Source organism: Podospora bellae-mahoneyi (genome assembly GCF_035222275.1).
Source record: "Podospora bellae-mahoneyi strain CBS 112042 chromosome 1 map unlocalized CBS112042p_1, whole genome shotgun sequence".
NCBI classification, from domain to species: Eukaryota; Fungi; Ascomycota; class Sordariomycetes; order Sordariales; family Podosporaceae; genus Podospora; species Podospora bellae-mahoneyi.
Window position 1 is genome coordinate 7,408,401 of NW_026946359.1, and position 21,438 is coordinate 7,429,838.

Consider the following 21,438-nt stretch of genomic DNA (forward strand, 5'->3'; position numbering starts at 1 on the left):
ATAATGCTGGGGGTCAAAGGGGGTTTTATCTATCTCTGCTTGGTCACTTTCCTACAGATACCTTCAAAAGCTTGCTCTTCACAACATCAACGCCTTGTTGGTTTGAAGAGAAGCTGTTCCAACCGGTTCATTTCAACTGAAAACAATCATTTATCTCGAAGGGGTATCTCGTAACATATCAAGGAGTATTTCAGGGCCAACTGATAATGCTGAAACAGACCAAACCACCGTCAAGACAAATAGGTCGTTCATTCCCATCCAGTGATGTCTTGTGGCGGCCTTATTCATCCTGTCTTGGCGACTGACAAATGACGATAAGAAGCCGTGGCACGTTGATATGGGCGTCTAGATTGGTTGGGGGCTGTTATATGGTGGTGTGATCTTGCTTATGCTTTTTCGACAGAAGGGGTTTCAGCTCACTTGGCTTATGTGTGTTTCTCATAACATTGAGATGGCACAGAAAGAGGGCACAGTTCGGGTTTGAACTGAATATTGACCTTCAATTGTGACACAACAAGATCCGTGGAGCGTGGAGCTTCAAGCAACAAGACTTGTTGTCGTTGGAGAAAAAACAGATATAGATAAGGTACCTGTAATGACCGTTTCCAGATGAGAGAACCTATACGGACCCCCTATTTGTCTTGCTGGTAACCCCCACCCCAGACCTGTCTACACCTCCCTACACTATATTAAGAGGCTTCATAGGATAATTTAAAGTCCTTTCAATTATTTGTCGAGGCTTTTTAATTACCTTTCGAGGCCTCTTAAGTATCTATCGAGGTTTCTTAACTAATGTAAAGCTGTTCGATTATTATTTAAGGCCTATTTAAATTTGAATAAAAGGGGGGGGCGCTGGTAAGACAAATCGGGGGTTCCGTAAAGGTTCTCTCTTCCATATTGGCGACTGCTACATCTCCCCCACGCATAGAACATAAGGTACGTATCACTCCAAGGACCAATCCCGCACAGCCCACACTGTCTAACCCGAACCGTCATCTCAGACTTCGACAGCCATTATTCTGCACTCTAGACCACCGCCTGTGAGTTGGCTCTTGGTCCACAACTATGGAGTGAAAGGACTGTTCAGGAGAGTTGTTGCCCTTACATTTACCAACAAGCCCATGTCCCGTTCTGCATTCTACAGACAGGTTCGGGATTAGCTTCGCGCTTTGAGTCTGCGGCGGCTGAAGCTCGGGAGATGTGGCCTCAGGTGAAGGCCGGGGAAGGGCGAAGACGGCGCTGGCGAGGGCGAAGATACCGAGGAAGGAGGTTTTGAAGTGCATTTTGTACCAGGTACCTTATGTGTTTGAGGTACGGGGCTTTCGGAGGAAATGGGGGTCAAAGTTGCGATGGGAACAACAGAAGGACTTGGAGAGGCAAGAGTAACGTAGAGAATGTGGGAAAATTGCCAGAGACTTTATATGTCCGGCTGGTGCTTTCACCTCTGCCACTATCGCACTTCAACCGGAAAAGGTTGCAATTCGGCAGCATCGATAGGAGAACCATCTTCATATTTCAACACGAGCACCTGACGACCACGTTGCTTACTGCCTAGGTACATGCCGATAATATAGCAGCGGAGATAAGCCACCGCGACTCTTCAGCCATGCACAAGAAACAACTGTGTACCCCCATATGTAACCACTTTAACCCCCTCAGGCGCGCCCGATCCACCACCTCATCCTGTAATCCTCCGGCGTAGCAAGCCTATCTCCGCACGCCATGATACCTTCAGCCCCAACACGCCCGTCAGACCGGCGAAACATCCTGATCGAATCCCTCACGAGATCCTTGACGTCCATGTCGCCGATGAAGGTCGTCCCCATGAAGATCTGGGCTGGGGTAATCCAGAAACCGCTACAACCAAAAAGGTGACATATTAGTAAAGGTTCCCCCTGAAAAAGGAGTGGAGTTTACATACCATGTCCCATAGTGAGCGAGCCTCCTTTGCACATCAAAGCTGGTGAACGTCCAATAGCCGTTGCCGGAGAGGTTGTCTGCCATTCTCTGGCAGTCGGAGGCGAGGGGGGAGTTGCTGTTGCCCATGTTTTCGAATGTTGAGTCACCACATTGGTTGGTGCGCTTAACTAGACCGATGTTGGCGGGAGTTGCGTTCTCGCTGACATCGGGAGTAGGGGCCGCTTGGGTCAGCGCGGCGGCGCTGAGGAGGGTGGTGAGGATGGTGGTGAGCTGCATCTTGACGGTAGTTGAAGTTGGGGGTCTTTGATGAAGAGCTGAAGGCGTGTGATGGATGATGAGAGAGGTGGTGAGTAGGAAGTTTCGATTTGGGAGAGGGTGATGGTGTCTTTTATAGATCGTTTGACACAGCTGGCGTCGAGGTGTCGGTTGTAAAGCTTGCATAACAACCCCCTTTGCCGTGCATGATTCCTGGGCAATGGAAGATGATCTTCCTGTTTTCCTGGTGCCTACCTTAGGTGGTGTCTTGGGTACCAGTCTTACCTGCTGTGATCACAACCAGCCTCGCTGGTAGTCTTTCGCAACATGAAGCTTGACCGCATTGAGAATAGACTCTCGGCGTTATAGTGGTGTTCCAAGGATCAAAGGCGGGTTTTGGTGCCTGCCTTGCACTACAGCCTTGGCTACACAAGTGATGTTACATGAACGACCATTGGCTCACTCGCGTACCACTTCAACACTTGATATGCATAAAAGGCTAAAGTCTTTGCAAATCCCGACGGAGAGTTGTCAGATTCATGGACCCGCATAAAATGGCTTGGCTTTCGACACAAGCACTGCCCTTGATATGATAGGACATTGTTGCCATGCTTCAAAATTTAGCTTCAAAGCATGACTGAGTGGTAGAAGGCCAAGAGACCAAGGTAGTGGTGAAGGAATGAGGTAGCAGGGTTCTCAAGTTAAAAGTGGCTCAAGACTGCAATCACCTGCAAGGGCCTCTCGGTGAAGAAAGCAGTCGGTTCGATGGCGAAGATGAGTTATTTGGTACTCTTCGGGAAGTCGGGAAATCATTAGGTGGTCTAGGAATTACGGGTTGCTATCCGGCGGCACACTCAGAGATTCTCGTTCTTACCCTTCGAGGCAGAAAGACGATGAGGAGAAGTGAACCCTTGACACCAAAATCTATACTTTCTATTTATTGAAGTTTATCCAGTAATCTAACTCCCTCGCTATGTAAAAGAAAAACAAATCTAGATCTGTGCCTTGATCCCCTGACCGTAAACCTTCTCAAACTCCTTGCTGAATGGCTGATCAATGTACCGTTTGGGGCTCTTGGGATTGTAGAATCTCGACCTATCGTACTGGTTTAGATCGATACCCTCCCGGGATCTAAAATCGATGTTTAGCGTGGAGATAAAATACCAGCCGAACACCGCCACGACATTATCCCTCTCTTTTAAGTCCTTATTTACCAACTTTCTGGCAGTCTCTAGCGTTAATCCACCAGCAATCAAGACTAGCTGTGACGAACCCCTATCCAGAACCTCTGAAAGGGATACTGGTTCAAGGCACTTCTGAACAATCCGGTTCGATACAGCTAAACATTGTACAACAAATAGCTTGTCTCGATCACAACAGTCTAGATACCAATGATTGTGACTTAAATCTATTGCATACTGCGGAACTGGCTATCTACACCAGCCAGTTCCTCCGTATATATAGACCTCGGGACCCTGAGGTGCTCGCCCTGCTACGGCCCCGATCACTCCTAGCACATTGCAGCCTGCAAAGTGCTCGTCGTGCTATGCCTTCGATCATCCCGAGCATCTTGCATCCTGCAGATTGCTCGTGCTTCTTGGCGCTATAGCACTTCTGGCCCGCCCTGATTGGCTGCCTCCTGACTTCCTTAATGATTGGCTGGGAACGTCCTGCGCCCCCCATACTGCGCGACCTGCCGTTGGGTTAACTGTGACAACTTAGCGGGCGTTCGGGCCCGGGAATGGAGTCACCCTCGGGGAGCGAGTGGAAGACCGACGGCCTATAAGACCTCTGCCTCACACCCTATTCACTGTGATATTTCTTAGTCTGTAGGGTTCAATCAATATACTGGTTCACCACACTTATCAGTGCCTCACAGGCCTATATTTCAGTGATTATCTTCTATGTATTATAGGGCGCCGTCCCTGTAATCCACCTTCCTTCAGTGCCTCAGCAACTGTGGAATGCTGCAGTCAAAGTCTTCTTCGCTCTCAGTGTACTGCACCGATAGCTATTCGAGCCTATATTCTACAGGCCTCAATAGCATCTATCTCAACAGTATGTAAATATGAAACAGAACTGTAGTCAAGACAAGCAGTATGTTAGTTTATATTACGATTCAACTAGACCTTTACTTTAATTTATGGATTCGGTATTCGTACTTAAGCTAGTTAATTTGCATATTTCGAAATCAAACACTTTTTTTCCAAGCCGAAATTGACAGGGGGTAGGGTGGAAGAGGCAGTGCTGCTCCTAATTACACACCTCACCCAAGTCCAAAAGCGGCAAATATTTCCCTTGACCGGGAAGAACGCATATGAATATATATAAAGAAACATGCGGATGTTCATTGTTGAGCTTGACAAGTTTATTTACTTTGCAAATGAAAGCATTCAAGCACTGTTCATTAACATCTCTTCTGTGGTTTTTCCCCAGTTATGCATTATACGCTGTCGCTAATAAATGACCCCCTTGACTCCGTCGCCGAGTAATGCACCACCAAATACTGTCAGATAATACGATGCACTCTTGAGGGTGAATATCATGGGGGTTGCAACTGTGTGATTGTATTGCTCGTCCCTCAGTCCTCCTGTTCCTTCAAAGCCAGAGAACCTCAATTATATCTATACATGGTGACAGCGTTGGTGGCAAATGGTACCATGTCCAGCTGAACTGGTTACGTCAGTTTCAGCTTCCATGAGCTCCTATTCAGCTTGGTTGACCAGAACCCTTTTCTGTCTGGCAGCTCTGAGTTGACGCCGGTCGAGGGTCCATTTCTGCCAGTCATTGACACCCATTGACACCCCTGATTCGCTGGAGATTGTGTCACTGCGTCCACCTCGAGTGCCAGGATTCCGCAGCTCCCAAAGATCACCAAGAATTCTGTCTCAGTTCGAGATGGCTTCCACCGCGAAACTCAATATCCGGCCGACCGCCGATGAGGCCCGCTCTGTTTTTGAGGCGGCGCGCCAAGCCAGCCCTCGACCTACACTGCTGCCCGTTTGTATCTCGGTCCCCTCCGACCTGTTGACGCCAACGGCCATTTACCTCAAGCTCTCCAACGGGTACGTGAAAATGATGCATCCATAGTCGCTATGTGGACCATGTTATTGACTTAATTCTTGTTCTACGACACAGTGCTACCTCCGAGTACTCCTTCCTGCTTGAGAGCGCTACAGGAAGCACAGAGACAGTTGGCCGTCACAGCTTCATCGGTGCCAGTAAGCTACCTGACACCAACGCCAGTGACACATCTTTTTTCTTCCCCTCTCTAACAACACTTTACAGACCCTAGAAAGGTACTGGCCACTGGTCCTGGTTATGAAGATGTCGGCGACCCCCTCCGTGCCCTCGAGACCACCCTTGGTCAAGATCGTGTCCTCAGCATCCCATCACTCAAGCTCCCAAGCTTGACCGGTGGCGCAGCGGGATGCTTGTCCTATGACTGCATCAAGTACTTTGAGCCCAAGACCGCCAGGGCTCTCAAGGACAACCTTCAAATTCCAGAAGCGCTGTTCATGCTCTTTGACACCATTGTCGCCTTTGACCACTTCTTCCAGACTGTCACCATTGTGACTCATATGAGGCTACCCGAGACTGTCGGAGATGAGTTCCAAGCTGCCTACAACCAGGCTGCCGCGACAATCACGACCACCCTGGACCTCATTCAGCAAAACGAGATCCCCCTTCCTCCAACAAACCCCAGCAAGCAGGCATCGGAGCAGCAATATTCTTCCAACGTCGGCCGTCATGGTTACGAGACCTTCGTTACCGAGCTCAGGAAGCACATTATCAAGGATCGCGCCGAGCACGTCATGCTTGTCGACTTGGCTCGCAACGATGTCAACCGCTTCTGCCACCCTTCCACAGTCAAGGTCGACCGCCTTATGCGCATCGACCGCTTCTCTCACGTTTCAGCACTTGACATCAGAAGTCTCCGGCTTGTTGAGACCAGAGTGCACCCGCTGGGATGCCATGCGCAGCATCTTCCCTGCCGGCACCGTCTCTGGTGCCCCCAAGATCAAGGCCATAGAGTTGATCTACGACTTGGAGAAGGAAAGGAGAGGCATCTATGCCAGTGCTGCCGGATGGTTTGCCTATGACGTCGTCCGTTCTCTTGGTGAGGGTAAGGGCTTCAAGCTGGACGAGGGTCAGATGGATACCTGCATTGCTATCCGGACAATGCTGGTCAAGAAGGGCATTGCCTACCTTCAGGCTGGCGGCGGTATTGTCTTTGACAGTGAGAAGACGGAGGAGTGGATGGAGACGATGAACAAGCTGGCTGCCAAACTGAGGTGCATCGAGTTGGCTGAGAAGTACTATGGCGATGGGGCTGGCACCAAGTCGGTTCAGGAGATCATTGAGGATGAGAGGAGGAAGGGTGATGAGGTTTATTCCAAGCTTCAGACTACGAGTGCTGGTGCTTGAGTTTGGAGGATGAGGCTGACAAAATAGAAGAAATCTTGCCAGCTAGACAAGAATGATCACAGCAATTTGTCTGATCTCCGTTGAGAAACCATGATGGACTTTAAATGTACAGTGACCGCTGAAGCCCCTTTCACACCAACGCCCTGGCCATGAAGCTATCACGTACCACTCTGCCCCATACTTCCTATGTGCACCCATCTTTAAGTTTGCTAATAGCATGGTCATACTCAGGCGGTGATAGGCAAAGCCATAAATAAGGTAGCCAGAGCCATCCAGAAAATAGCCTATGATGTCCCCATTGACTCCATGACATCAACCTTCCACTTGCAAAGGGACTTTCCGTTGCTCGCTCCTTACCACACCATCAAGTCTTTATGATGTGAGGTCACGAATGAAGATCGTGGTAATAATATCTATCTGAGAGAGTGACTGCCCGACGGCTGGGTGTGACATACACAGTAATAGAGAAAGGAAGGCCTGTAGCCAAAGAGAGAAAGAAGCTCAAGGCAAAAAAGGCAAGCAAGGAGAAAAAGGGACACTAAAGCCTGTAAGAGAGAGAAAGAGAGGCCCCACAATACCAACAGCTACCTAACTGACCAACTACAAATAAACCGTGTACTACCTCGTGCCTAACCCATCAACTGATTAAACACCGTAATGAACATACGGCACCCAAAGTGGATCGACCTTCTTAACAACAACCGACTTTGACTTCTGCGGGGGTATCCACACTTTGCCTTTCCTATTCCCTTCCCTTGTGTCAAATCCTTCTGGGTGAACCTTCTGCACCCACTCATCCCGTAGCTGCCGAGTAGCACGGTGTAAACCAGCACTGACGGCTAAGTCATTCAGCCCCTCTGACTTCAGCGTCGTGTACACTTCCCTCGCCATATCAACGCACACCTTGTCGTTGACCTGCCACAGCGTGCCGATGACATGACGGAATCCGGCAAGCTGAAACGCCGAGGTAAGGTGAATGCTCTCGTCGACCGATTTCTCGTGCGCGACCTCGCCCGAACCGCAGGCGGAGAGGTAGGCGAGGAAGGGTGGGTTGGTGGCGAGGTCGATGTCCAGGAGGCTCTGGACTGTTAGGGGGTCGGTCTGCCAATCTTGGAGGAGAAGGTGGCTTTTGAGGGGCTGCGTGGCATGGGTTGACCCATGGCCGGCAAAGTGTAGGATGCGACAGTTGCCGAGGGCCGACAAGACTGACGCCTTGTTCGGCGGCGGGGAATCTCCCGAGATATTCATTGCTATCCCGAGACTTTCCACCGTGGCGATTTCTTCTGGTACATTCCCTAGGGTCTTCTCGCCCGGTGTCTTCTCCATGGAGACAAGAACCAAATTTCTACCTTCCGATGCAGGAACTGCGGGATTGTCAACGGCGTTGCGTTCCCGGCCGTGCATGATGCTCTTGATTGATGGGCTGTACGAAGAGATGGCCCTGTCAAGAGCTGTCCCGGAGCCAGGCTTCAAGTGATGCCCGGCAGCGTGGAGGGGGAATTTGACAAGAGCGCCGGTAGGAATCCACCACACGCGAGGCCATTCGCGGTCAGCTGGGGTGGCGTTGAACCCAAGGAACTCGAGGACGGGGCCGACGACTGCATCCCAGAGCCAACCGAGGTCTGGGTCCTGAACAAGCTTTGTGGACTGCATTTGAACTTCCTCATAGCTTAGTCCAAGCAGAGGCAAGACGTCCACCCCAGAGGACCTGATGATTAAAGCATCAGAGCGTAGGCGGCTAAGATTGAGAACCACGATGGGCCCCTGTTTGGCGGCGTCGAGAGCTTCGTCGATAGAAGGAGGAAGTAGAAACTGGTCAAATCCTGGTTTGGAGCGGATCTCGTCAATCACTTTGTCCATAAACTCACCAGCCCTCTTTCGCTCATGTGCCAATAGAGTTGAAGCCGTCGATCCAGATTCATGGGTGGCAGGAGAAGGCGTGTTCAGCGTATCACGAAGGCGGGTAAACTGAAGGGCGAGATCAGGGTATTGCTGCTCAACGGCCTTGACATTAGACCTCAAATCGTACAGGGAACCCAACAAACGCCCGCGACCGTCCTCTAAGAATCGTAAAGCTTGCTCTGGACCTTTGCCAAGTTCCAGGGCGATAGCCGCTGCCTCTGACGCCAGACCGACGGCCAAAGTGAGAACGTTTTGCTTGTCCGTACTCGACAGATGGCGAGGCCCAAAGAGGCTTATGAGCCCCATGGAATCTTTGCATACCTGGTATGCAGTCTCGAAATCGTCTTGTTCAATGAAGAGGCTCTTCACGTTACTCAAAAGACATCGGCCAGCCATCAGTCTCTCCCCGATGGGACAGAATTCGTCGTAGAAGGCCTCCAGGAAGTGTTGCTTAGCCAGCGCCTTGTCTTCTCCGACCCTCTTCAAAAGTAGGTTGGCAAGTTGGATGAGCCACGCGGATCTCTCCGGATGACCTTGAGGTGTATTTTTTACCGCAATCTCTGCCCACTGCATAGATTCTTCATCATCCCCAGCGTGTGAAAGATATACTGAGAGTTCCCGAGCCCATCCCGGGTAGTGACAGTGGCTGGGGTCAGAAATCGAGATCGCCCGCCGGATACAATCAATGGCAGAGCCCAAGTGGTCGGAATGTCTAGTCGCCAGGTATTCTCTGTACTTCAGAATTGCGAGGCTACCAAGGCGTCGAGCCTCGTGGCTCTCGCCCGATTCGGTGAGTTCCAACGATCTCTTGCAATTCTCGATGGCGTTTTGTAGATCCTTATTATTCCCGGTTCTACTGTACTTGTATCCCAGACGGTTTGAGAGATCGGCCAGAAACATGGGGTGGTGGGTATCGCCTTTGCGTGTCAGGTCCACAGCATTCTGTGCCAGGCGGATTGCTTCATCCAGATCATGCTCTTCCCATGTGATTGTATATCTCGTCCCAAGCCGATTAGCAAGCGCGTTGACCACAATGGCAAAGCTTTTGTCATCCTTGGGGCACATCTCAACGGCGCGTCGAGTGGTTTGAATTGCTTCGTCGAGATCTTCCAGGACGCCAGTGTGGAAGTATCTATCTTGAAGGCGAACTCCCAATTGTTGCAAAATGGTTGCCTTGTTCCCCAATTGCTCACATGGTACTCGTTCTTGCGCACGATGGAGCGCTTGGATGGCGGCGTCGAGATCATTGGCCTTGGATTGCTCGACGTACCGCTCACCAAGTTGCTGTGCCAGATTGTTGAGCAGTTTGTATAGATCTGGCGTCGCCTCGTCTGCGGTTCTGACAGCCTTTTCTGATTCGGCAATGGCACGGTCAAGATCGCCTTCCTGCTTCCACTTCGACTCATGCCGTGCCGCCAGTGCGTTGGAAAGATTCGACAATCGTCCCGGGAGATCTTCATCTCCCTCTGGGGTAAGATTAACAGCTTTTTCTGCAGTCCGGATCGCTTGGTTAAGATCCTGCCTGGAACCCGTGACGTACTGGTATCTGGCAGTGTAGAAGACTGAGAGATTGGAGAACACGTCCGGAAGCCCGCGGTCTGTCTCGGGGATAAGTTGAATCGCTTTTTCGCTGTTACTAATGGCTGTGTTGAGATTCATACGGTCTCCCGCAAAGCTTTCATACTGGCGGATGGCCTCACTGACCAAGCTTCTCCAGTCCGAAGTATCGTGTTCGGAATTCATGTTGATAGAACCAGAGCCTGAAGCCCAGCGGTAAAATTCGGTGTGGGGGCTTCGAGAAAAATGAGTCCACCTCCACACGGTACCCCTTGCAACTTGGATATTGAGGCAAGTATTATAGAGGACGCGGGGGGGGGGGTGAACTTAGTTCAGCCTATCGATTTAGCCATGGAAGATTGCAGTGGAGCTGTGAAGTTGTTATACGTTCGCTCGATGGGGTGAATATTGCCAGGTCCCTCGGATGGGTTGCTGTCACCGTCTGGCTTGACAGCACAGGTGCCTCATATATCCCGTACTGCAGGAAGAAATGCTGGAGGCAATGCCAAGAGGCGGGAGGACTGTGAACTTCGTGCGGCTGACCTCATGTTTCGTTTTCTCTGTGACCTGCCCCGCATACCTGCATGATGCTGATGCAAGCTGATCATGAAGTTGCTAATGGCCCAATACTATGGAGCTTATTATTAATGATAAGAGTACAGTTAGGGTTGCAGAATTGGCCATGGCATCGGGCAACGAAGTGACCAGGGTTGGTGTTGACTTGTTCTCCAATCGCTTGAATTGTTATGTTTTAGGGCGAGAAATTTTCACGGCTGAACTGGTTGCATAACTGGAGATCCAATGCGTCTTTCACCTTTCGGAGCCGCCAAGGATCCTGAAGCCAACATATTTTTTTGGGGGAGAGGGGTTTGATCATGCAGGGGTTCGCCACGACCCCGATGTTTGGTTATATTTTGATGTTTGCAACGCCTTTCTGACGGTAGATCCGCAATTATCACCGTCAATGAACGATACCTATCCTCTATTTCCCAACTCGAGATAACCAGCTTAGTCCAGCACCCTTCTGAGCAATCTTGTCAGACTATCACATATGTTTAGCTCGTGCCGTCATTACTCGAAAACACCATGGAGTCTAGAAATCCCCAAACCCAGCGCTGGGCATTGTTAGTCGGTATCGACTTTTACCTTCCCGGTACAGATCCAGGAATCTCCGGCAAGATTCCCTGCAAAAACCTGAAAGGGTGTGTCAATGACATTAATCTGGTGGCATCTTTCCTGGAGTCAAATCTCAACGTACCACCCGCCAACATTGAGACACTGACGTCGACAAACCTGAACGACCCAAAACAATGTGAGCCCCCCGAAGACTCATCTATCTGGCCAACTCGCGAGAATATTATCAGAGGGATTCAAAACTTGGCAAAGAAGCCAGCCGGTGATCTGATCTATATCCACTACTCGGGACATGGCGCCCAATTGCCAACAAGCAACAGTACCTCCCACTCTAGACTTGAGTACGAGGCTTTGGTCCCCGCGGATGTTCTCACCAACGGGGGAAGGCTTATTTGTGACCATGAACTAGCCGGCCTCATACATGGTCTTGTTAAGGCAGGTGTACACCTGACCCTGGTGCTGGATAGCTGCCATGCCGGAAGCTCGAACAGGTATTCTCAATACGACGGCATCAGAGGCCTTGGCAAGATTGACTGGTACCCCCCGACATCAGATATCATGTTTGAAGACCTAATCAACGATGATGGTTACAGAGCGGCTGAGGCTCGAAGCAACTGGACCCTGGAAGCATCGGGCTATGTCCTCATTGCGGCCTGCAGAAGCGTTGAGACAGCAGAAGAAACAGAGGTCCAGGAGACTTACGACCCGCCAACATCACGGGCAGCTCATTATGGTGCTTTCACGCATTGTCTCATGAAGACTCTCCAGGAGCAGCCCGACCCGTGGTCTCGGTCACTGGATGACGTGATCAAAACCGTCCGCGCGAATATCAAAATCGTCCGCGCGAATATCGAACGCACCCCCTGTCAGTCTCCATTTCTGGAGGGTAGCGTCAAGATCCCCTTTTTCGGTTCAAGTGGGACGGCGAGCCATACAATGATGGTAACCTCAGTCGAAACATCGACTGGTCTCTTGAAATTCAATCATGGCCGTCTTCATGGTGTGGATGAGTCAACACTGTATGAGGTGCATCCTGATATCACTCCTGAGGGTGACCCTCAACGCGAGCAGACTTGGATTATCAAAGTGACGAAAGTGGATGATTTTGAATGCCAGGGGCGCATGGGGTCCGGGAGCGAGATGGAAACTCACAAGATTCAAGTCGGTTTCAAAGCAAGGCGGATATCGAAGCACCGTAAGCTGGCCTACGTTGGGTTCATTGATGAGCAGTCGGCACGTTCAAGTTGTACAAGCAAGGGCTGGATGGAGGAATTCAAGCGGCATGCTGTTGAATGGGACTCTTTGAATGGCCGTTTGTATTGGTCAGTGGCAGAAGGTCACGGCGTCCAGTTCTACATTCACAGGACAAACTGTGGACGTTTCGAAATCCGGGACGAAACCCGAGAGGTACTGCAGGGCGTGCCTCCTATTAATCATGAAGGCCAATGGCTTAGCAAAATTGCTGCGACTTTAGATCACATCACACGTTTTTTCCATTTCAAGCGCCTTGGAACCGAGACAGCGTCACGAACATTGCAGAAGCAATGCACATTTCAACTGCTTGGGAAAAGCAAGGAAGAGCCGGACATATCAGAAGAGCCGACAGAAAAGGACCTACATACGAATCCCTATAGACCGGAAGCACTTGAGGAGGTCCCTCAGCAGAACGGCAAGTATCATGTTGAGAACGAGAACTTCGTGCTGTTCTGTTTCAACAATACGGGGTCTTCTTCTGTCTACCTGACTGTGCTTGACTTTGGGCCAGATTGGAGCATCGAACAGCTCTTTCCCACGGAGCAAGCTAATCAGGAGGAGGTGAAGAAGGGAGAAAAGCGATTCGTGCCAGTCCAGATGACTGTTGCGAGCGCGGAAGGCCAGGGCCCAGGCAACATGGAGTGCGACTTGATTAGAGCTGTGGTGACAAAAACCCCCACCTCGCTCGAGTCTTTTCATCTTGGCAGCCTTAATTCCGAAGTTTCCAATGCACCGCAGAATCGTCGAGGAGGCCCCAAGCTCAAAATGGGAGGCTGGCAGGTCTTCGATTTCATAATATGTACATCAGTATCATAGGTCTGGAACCTTAGCGTTGCGTTTAACTTCTCTCCTTTGCCATCTCTATTTTCTTTCGCAGTCACATTGACACCTGCAGTGTGGTGAGATTGGGTATCAACTCATTGTGCAAGTGTCTCAGTTCACGAACGCACTGCATGATACGAGGTCTGGGCGTGCAGCCAATAGTTGCCTAGCCGATATCTGTCTGCAGTTGACTGTCCCAAGCAATATTGCAGGCGCCTGATGCCCAATCATTTCAACCAAATTGCTGTACGAGCTTTCACAAAAGGAAGAGTTAAGCGGTGCTGGGGGCAAGAGGCAGAAAAAGCGTCAACACAGCCACGATACATGGTTCGAGGGCAATACGACCGCCCAACCTCGCAGCTTTGTGCCCTCCTGTGGTTCAGGCTTCTGGTGTCTTCCTCGCGGACTTTGATCTGACACAGCCATCATCTATCCTGGCTCCATCCAACCAGCCATCATATCTCATCACAAATCATGTCCAGCACCACGAGGCGACATGCCATACTCATCGGAGTGGCGAGCCACGATTCGCTGAGCCGGGAAAAACCTGTTCAGGGGGCTCTCGCAGACATTGATGCTATGGGCGCCATGTTCGAGTTGCAAACCGATGTGAAGATCACCAAGTTTGGCATTGGACCTGACGGGGCAATCAGTGGGGAATCGCCGACTTTGCATAACATTCGTGGATTTTTCAAGGAGATTGCAGACACCAGCTCGCAAAACCAGGCATCCGATATTTACATCCATTTTTCTGGCCATGGGTCGCGTGTGCTAGACACCTCCGATAGCTCCGGGCGTCAAAGTACCTCACTCGCCATAGTCCTTTACAATGGAATGTTGAGGACAAGGGAGCTGGCCAAGTATATTGCCAGCCTCACCAAGAAATCGGTCAATGTCACACTTGTTCTTGACTGTTGCTTCTCGGCCAGCACCCGCCGTGGCGGCAACGAGGACGATGTCCGGTTTCTGGAATACTACCCCGCAAATTGGTGGGGTCAAGAAGACATTCCTGACGACGATGATTTCGTTGAAGATAGTTCACCCGACTGCCGGGAGGTGAATCTGAGAAGTCCATTGGCTGACCCCATTCTGGAAGAATATCGTGACCGCTACGCAATCTTCGCCGCCTGCGACGCGAATGAGATCGCCGAGGAATTCGAACCTAACAAGGATGGAACTCGGAGAGGTGTTATGAGTTATTTTTTGGAATGCGCGCTGCAAGATCTGGCAAAGCATCGAACCCGGATTCCGTATCGATCACTTCATCAGCACCTCCGGAACCTTGTCCGGAAGTACTCTCCAAAACAAACTCCGATGTTTTACGGCATGTTACAAGAACCTTTTTTCAAGGAGCTTCAAAATGACGGTGGACTACTGCCCGTGACAATTCATCACGACCAAGTAAACGGCGTCACGATCTTGACGCTCGAGGCGGGCAAAGCCCATGGCGTCGCCATTGGCGACGAGTATGAGGCAGTCCCATTCTACGCCCCTGAAACAGGCGAGGCAGTCAAGGAGTTTTCAGATCAAGCAATCACACTCAGAGTAGTGGAAGTGTACACTCTGACATCAAGTGTTTGTCACCAGGATGAGTCTGTCGTTACCTCGAGGTTCTCTGCGAAGACAGTAACGTGGAAGGCTAGATTGGTGAGGTCATGCTGTTCAAACGAAGGGCTTGTTCGACTGCCACAAGATATGGAAGAAGCTGAACTGTCGAGGCTTGCGAAAGAGGTGGAAGACAGTCCTTACGTCAAACTACTCAGCTGGGATGATCGATCATCGCCGATTGCGTTTAGTGTCACGATTGATGGCACAACCAACAGCTATGTAGTTCATGATGCTACCGGATCTCCCGTTACCCGGGCCCCAATGATTCGAAGGGGAGATTGTGACGCCATCAAGTCTCTCGCGAGAGTTCTAGGGCACTTGGCGAAGTTCATGTTGTTCAAGAATTTGAGGCACGAGGAGGCGGATGAGGGATTCAAGGATTCTGTGTCATTCGAGGTCATCGGACACACATGCGGTGAGGACGGTTGGTATACGGTCAAGCACGAAGACGATTGGAAACTCCAGATCAGGAACATGAGCAAAGAGACACTGTACATCGGAATATTTAATTTTGGCTTTTGGTGGGAGATCGATAACCTGCTTTCGGGTCAAGGTGAGGGTGAGTTTCTGACGCTACAAAGCGTGGGTCATGCGCTGGAATCCACTGAATCTCTTGGTTTGGAATGGAAGCTTGACGAGGAAGATGGCGATGAAAGAGAGGACGTTGTCAGGTTGTTCATCACAGACAAGCCTACCTCTTTTCAAGGCATGGAGTTGTCTTCACTAAAAGCTGATATAGGGCGGGGAGATGAATCGGACTCTTTGGTGCCACAAAATGTCATCGGCGGAAGGTTTGCGGTTCGGACTTTTAAAGTTAAAACGAGAAGATACAGGTAGATAAGATATTTGTGCAGGTTGGTGTTACAATGGAAGGAGATTGTCGAGGTTCCTAGGCGAGGTATCAAATGAATTCGTTCGTGTATAGACCTTGTGGCCCTAGTCCTCTACAGCCTTTAAGTCTTCCTCCGCGATATAAGCGCCTCCCCGGACGGGATTGCCTGATTCATCACATAGTCTGTAAGAGTTCCGATTGCCATGACTGTCCCTTCTTGCTTCATCAATTGTAAATGGACCATTTTCCTGAGGGTTTGCCGACTTCAACACCACCTCATCCCCCCGAATGAATCTGAAAGCCTGTTCAGGCTTGTCGTAACTGGGCCTTCCCCCATCTGGAACAAGGGTGAAGGAGCGATCATCTGGGGACCTGTTTGAACTTCAGTACTGGACAAACTACAAGTTCTGCTCCAAGGGAAGCACATGTGCTCCATTTTTATCTGTACGCACGGGTTTGCCTCGGGCGTTGCCATCTTGAGCCCAAAAGAGTTGCGATTGCTGTGTGATGAGGTTGGCAAGATGGAAGTGGCGATCTGTCTCTTGATGTTTGAACGGGTCAGAGAAAGCGAATTTATGCTATGCTGGACGATGATACCTGCGGCGGAAGACTGGCCCTATATAAGACAGTTAAAGATGACCAAAAGGTAGCTCCAATCGACCTTTCTTCGCAAGCTCTCTCGCTCTAGGGACGTGGTAATTGCTCAATTCGTTTCCATAGTTCCATCATGGCTGCTTCTCATCTTCATGCTGTCGGGGTGTACCCAACTGAGCCAATAACATTGAAACGTGTACCAATGGGGACCAAGATACCTACTTAGATGCCTGGTTGGGCTTCGATTACCCGCGGAAAGGTGGTTCCAGCCAGGTATCTTTGCCCGAATGACCGTAGCAGCCACACTCACCAAGCGGAAACGATCGGAAATGATAGCTGCCACGACATAAATATCGAGCCGGAGAGAATATTGCCGGGGGCTGAGCAAAAGGTTTGTGCACTGCGGAAGCCAATGGCGGTTTAGCCCACACGTCGCATGACTGAACGCCCCGCAATATCATGACGCCGGTAGATCCGTCGGCAATAACATATTGTACAAAATTTGCGTACCGAATCTACCATACATTTCAAAGACATACATCTGCTTACGTCTGAGTTCATTCTATTTTGTAGAACCTTTTGACATGCGTTGTGGATTTGAACAGCCGCAATCTTTGCCATCCCAAACATCAGTGTACGTTTCTCTACTCAGGATCAACAGTCCTTGTTACATACGTTGCTAAGGCAGCGGCTTCGTTATGCAAAGAACACCAAACCGTTCCCCTCCGACTGATATTGAGCTCGGTCTACATCAGAACGTCACTCATCTAACAGATGCAGCGCCCTCGCATCCCGGCGCCCACGCCATGAGATGGGCGCCATGGGCGACAGGCCACCAGTCATGGTTGGCACTCAAGGGTTTGCTATTGGATCTACAAGATGGGGCCAAGAGAGCATGTGCCGGACGCACCGGCACCTGTGGAAATGGTCCCAAATTAGTTCACAAAACATGTAGTACGTCGCGAATCGATACAACGCATTGCATCAATTTTCTGCGCTTGTCAACCCGGTTCGGGAAGCAAGATGGTTAACTCCCGATAGTTGAAGATTTCCCCAATGGCTACCCTCGCCTGTCAGCACTGATGGCCGGTCACGAGGCTTTCCTTGTGACAAGGCGGTTCTCCCACGTGCGAACACGTTTGTTGCTATGGGAACAGGATCGGGTCGCTGAATTGGAAACGAAGTTGAATAAAATTGACAATGAGGAGAAACACTCGTTATACCTCGGGAGCAGACGGAAGGATAAGAATCAAGAAAGACGCGCGGTAATTGCTGAACTTCAAGAGGCAATCAAGTCTTATGGTGGGCTTTCTCCCTTTTCTCTTCTTTTTCTTTGTACTTGTTTTGAATTCAGCTCAAATAAATATCCACTGAACACCAAGACGGCCGGTCTCTCATTTGTACCCTCTAAGAAGGTTGATACCTGGTACTAAGACGTATCCCACAACTTTACAGACGATCTAGTGACCCGTTCAATCTTCATGCTTGGTCCACAACCAGCGTACAAGAGAGATATTGCCAGTTTGCAGAATTGGCACGTCGCTAATGCCAGTGTTACTAGAGCTGAGATGGATTTTTTGAACCGCCAGGAGGACTTGATGTCGGTTTCATCTTCATCCAACACTGATGTCCTTCCACTGTGGGTGGAGAGAGATGTCACGGAGAAGGCGCTCTCATTTTTTGGAGTAAGTGCCGCTTGACTCAAGTGATACACTAGGTATGCTGACAAGTTTGTCTCTATTGATAGGTAGGTGAATCCGGTGTATCAAGGGACCCACTCATGCATATATACCCTCGAAAGTTAACCGCTCGGCTGGCACGGGCGATCATCACCTCGTTCATCATTCTCCTTGTGCTTCTCCCGGTGGTCATATGCTATCGTGTAACCAACCCCGGTGCCAGACTCGCCATCGTCATCACCACCACAGCACTTTTCCTGTTGACTTTATCATTGTCGACAAAAGGAAAGATGCTGGAGCTGGTTGTGGCTGGTGCAACATATTCGACAGTCTTGATCGTTTTCATCACGGGACCTGGAACTTGACAACAGTATCAATTCTACAGGATCTGGAAGAGACAGCTCATCAACAATGTGGGAAAAGTTCGTTCATTCATATCATCATAGGTATCAAAGTCGCTAAACAAAATATCAAAGATCCAAATCCTCCTTCCTCGACTTGCCGTTTTGCAAATCAAGATACGGCGCTTCACCCAGTGAGCAAACACGATCACCCGCTCTAGGGTCACTGTAGTCGTATGTGGCACAGTGCCATGTGCTCCTGTTGTCCCAGATAGCAACATTGTTCTTGTTCCACCGGAATCGTACCTGAGCGTCGTGATTCTGTGTGACCATGTTGAAGAGGTAGTTGAGAAGAATGGCCGACTCGTCCTTGGTGACGCCGTTGATGCGCCTGGTGAAAGCCCTTGTTAACGTCGACGGAGTTCCAGCCGGTTACAGCTATTATCATGTCAGCAAATATTCAGGTCTTTCCAAAACTGAAAAAAGAGAACTCACGATTCGTCCTGATAACAGGATGCACAGCTGTCAACCCCGCCCCCTTATTCAACGGCGAACCCCTCTCACACTCCCTCAACAGATTCCCCGAATTCCTCGCCTCGTCCAAAAAGAACTTGGCATCATGCGTAGCCGTCAGCTTCTTCAGCATCTCCCTCATCGGTTCCGACAACCGGTCATACACGTCATACCTGCTCGCCCAAAGCGTATCACCGCCCGTCACAGGCAAGGTGTGAATCTTCAGCATGGCGTAATCACTCGGCACCGGCTCAATAGTGATATCACTGTGCCAAGCATTGGAGGCGTATCGACTGACGTCCGAGAGCTGGTGCGTGAGGCCGCCGCCCTTCTTCTGCTTCTGGGACGAGATGACGCTAATTTGGTCGCCGAGCTCTGAGCCCTCCTCGGTCAGGGGGTGCACGTGAAGGCCCGAGGTGGAGGGGCAGCCGGCGAGGGTGGTGAGCCGGAGCATGAAGTCCTTGAGCTCGTTGGGGGTGACATCTTGGTTGCGGAGAAAGACGACGCCGCGGGAGGAGACGGTGTAGGCTAGGTCGCGGAAGAGTTGGTCGTCGGCTTGGAGGAGGTCGCGGATCTGGAGGGTGGGAAATTCGCGGCCGATGACGGGGGTAGGGTCATCGTGGGGGTATTGATCCAGGGATCCGGAGTAGGTGAGGCGTTTTGTGAGTTGTGATCTGGCGATGTCATGGCCACCAAAGATGGTGGCCTCAGTCTGAGGCGAAGACGTGATAGCGGCAGGCATTTTGGTTCAAACAAAACAAACAAGGACACAATCACATGTATTTTGGGGGGGGCAAACTGAGTAGGTCGTAGAAGCGAAATGATGGGGAAATATTGACAGACTCGCGTCTCTTATTAATCTGCAGGCAGAAGCATGATTGGGAAGCATTCGGGCTTCGATACTCTATCAGGATGTTGTTAACCACCGTGGTTCGACGCTTGGACAAACGTCTTGGCGCCGGAGAAAATATCGGAGAAATCGTGTGTAGTAGTGATGGCGTCAACGGCGCTAAGTAGGCCAATGTTCACATGTTGTGCTGACCACGGTCCACTCGCAGACAGCTTCATCCTACAGCGAGGCTTTTGACAGCTTGCTTAACGCCTATCAGGACATATGGGAACAGCTTCCATTACTGGGCGAATACGCTTCCGCGTTGGAACAAAGGCCCCATCTTCGAACTGTTCTCGTCTGGATATACAAGAACATTCTGGAGTTTCATCGAGAGGCAATCACATACTTCAAGCATCGAGGTTAGCTACCTTACCCACACAGCCGCCTCCAATCAACATACAAATTACTAACATGCTTGGGATTCCAGTATGGAAACAAATCTTCCAAGCTGCCTGGAGAGGGTTTCTGCCCAAATTCAACTTCATCAAGGAAAATATGGCTCGCCACAGACGACTATTGGAGAATGGAGCCACGCTCGCCCAGCTTGAAGAGATAAGCAATTTCCGCCGGAATGTTGAGCAACAGTTCGAGATACAATGCAAATCCGAATTAGACCGCCAGCGCAATGAAACCATCGCCTGGCTCAATCCAGTTCCTCCACCCACTAGAGAAGCACAGGGAGGCAAGAGCTTGGTGCCCTGGTTCAGGCAAATGGCTCCTTGACTCCCAGCGATTCCAAGACTGGTTTCGTCCCGCGTTCCGCAGAAACCCTCTTCTGTGGATTACAGGCATTCCTGGAGCGGGCAAGTCAGTGTTGGTATCCATCATTGTCGACGAAGCAAGGGATCTGAATACAGACGCCACTGTCGCATTCGTTTTTTGTCAGCCAAACGACCCCAACACGAACACATTCGTTGCCGTGGCTCGAGGGCTTATCTCGCAACTAGTGACCCAAAACAGTTCCTTGATCACCAACATGGCCGAACAAAGATCACTGAGCGGGCAGGTGACTTTGTCCACAGCCGACCTTGCCAAGTCCATGCTCAAGAACGCTCTCGGTTGTTGCAAGAACACCTACATCATCATTGATGGGCTCGACTCTTGCAGCAGAAAAGACCGGAAGGATGTCATCAGCACCCTTCGGTCAATCGTTGAAGCTCTTCCCAAGGACCAGATGGACGATATTCGGTGCATCTTCTTGTCTCAAAACGACGGCTTTGCCAAGAAAGACCTGGGTGATCTCCCCACCATCACCATCACACCGAAGGATAACAAAAATGACATTGAGACCTACTGGACATCTTGCAAGAACTACTTGGAAACAAGACTTGGTTCCCTGCAGACGCTAGGCATGGACATTGTCAAGGTGGTGACTGCCAGGGCTCATGGTATGGAAGCATACACAATCTTCTTCAATCTTGATCGGTACTGACAGCAACTGATGTAGGAATGTTTCTATTTGCCACTTTGATGTTCCTGAATCTTGAGCCGCTTCCACTGCGTGAGCTTCAGGCCGAGCTGCGGCAAATACCAGAGGGCCTTGATGAAGTGTGAGTGAGACATGCCTCAGACCCTGACTCTACACCCCTTTAACAACTAATAAGCGCTGTCAAAGATACGAACGGATAGTGCGAAATCTGCTCTCACATAAGAACTTCCGGCGCGAGGATCGCCTTGACTTGTTGGGCTGGCTTGCTTGCGCCCGGA

At 50.4% G+C, this 21,438-nt stretch overlaps 5 protein-coding genes across 5 annotated transcripts; 3 read left to right on the plus strand and 2 right to left on the minus strand.

Moving 5' to 3' along the window:
- Window positions 1-6,015: 6,015 nt before the first annotated feature.
- TRP2_1 (anthranilate synthase component 1) lies at window positions 6,016-6,603 on the plus strand (the record flags this gene model as incomplete). Its single annotated transcript, XM_062872106.1, has 1 exon — window positions 6,016-6,603. The coding sequence occupies one exon, from the start codon at window positions 6,016-6,018 to the stop codon at window positions 6,601-6,603; it is 588 nt and encodes a 195-aa protein (XP_062738706.1).
- Window positions 6,604-7,248: 645 nt separating this feature from the next.
- QC761_0024380 (uncharacterized protein) lies at window positions 7,249-10,164 on the minus strand (the record flags this gene model as incomplete). Its single annotated transcript, XM_062872107.1, has 1 exon — window positions 7,249-10,164. The coding sequence occupies one exon, from the start codon at window positions 10,162-10,164 to the stop codon at window positions 7,249-7,251; it is 2,916 nt and encodes a 971-aa protein (XP_062738707.1).
- Window positions 10,165-14,463: 4,299 nt separating this feature from the next.
- QC761_0024390 (uncharacterized protein) lies at window positions 14,464-15,717 on the plus strand (the record flags this gene model as incomplete). The annotated part of the gene is made up of 1 exon (XM_062872108.1): window positions 14,464-15,717. The coding sequence occupies one exon, from the start codon at window positions 14,464-14,466 to the stop codon at window positions 15,715-15,717; it is 1,254 nt and encodes a 417-aa protein (XP_062738708.1).
- Window positions 15,718-17,388: 1,671 nt separating this feature from the next.
- QC761_0024400 (uncharacterized protein) lies at window positions 17,389-18,006 on the plus strand (the record flags this gene model as incomplete). Its single annotated transcript, XM_062872109.1, has 2 exons — window positions 17,389-17,608; window positions 17,762-18,006. The coding sequence occupies 2 exons, from the start codon at window positions 17,389-17,391 to the stop codon at window positions 18,004-18,006; spliced, it is 465 nt and encodes a 154-aa protein (XP_062738709.1).
- A 449-nt stretch (window positions 18,007-18,455) lies between these two features.
- QC761_0024410 (uncharacterized protein) lies at window positions 18,456-19,581 on the minus strand (the record flags this gene model as incomplete). Its single annotated transcript, XM_062872110.1, has 2 exons — window positions 18,456-18,717; window positions 18,818-19,581. 2 exons carry the CDS (start codon window positions 19,579-19,581, stop codon window positions 18,456-18,458), a joined length of 1,026 nt encoding a protein of 341 aa, XP_062738710.1.
- Between the last annotated feature and the right edge of the window lie 1,857 nt (window positions 19,582-21,438).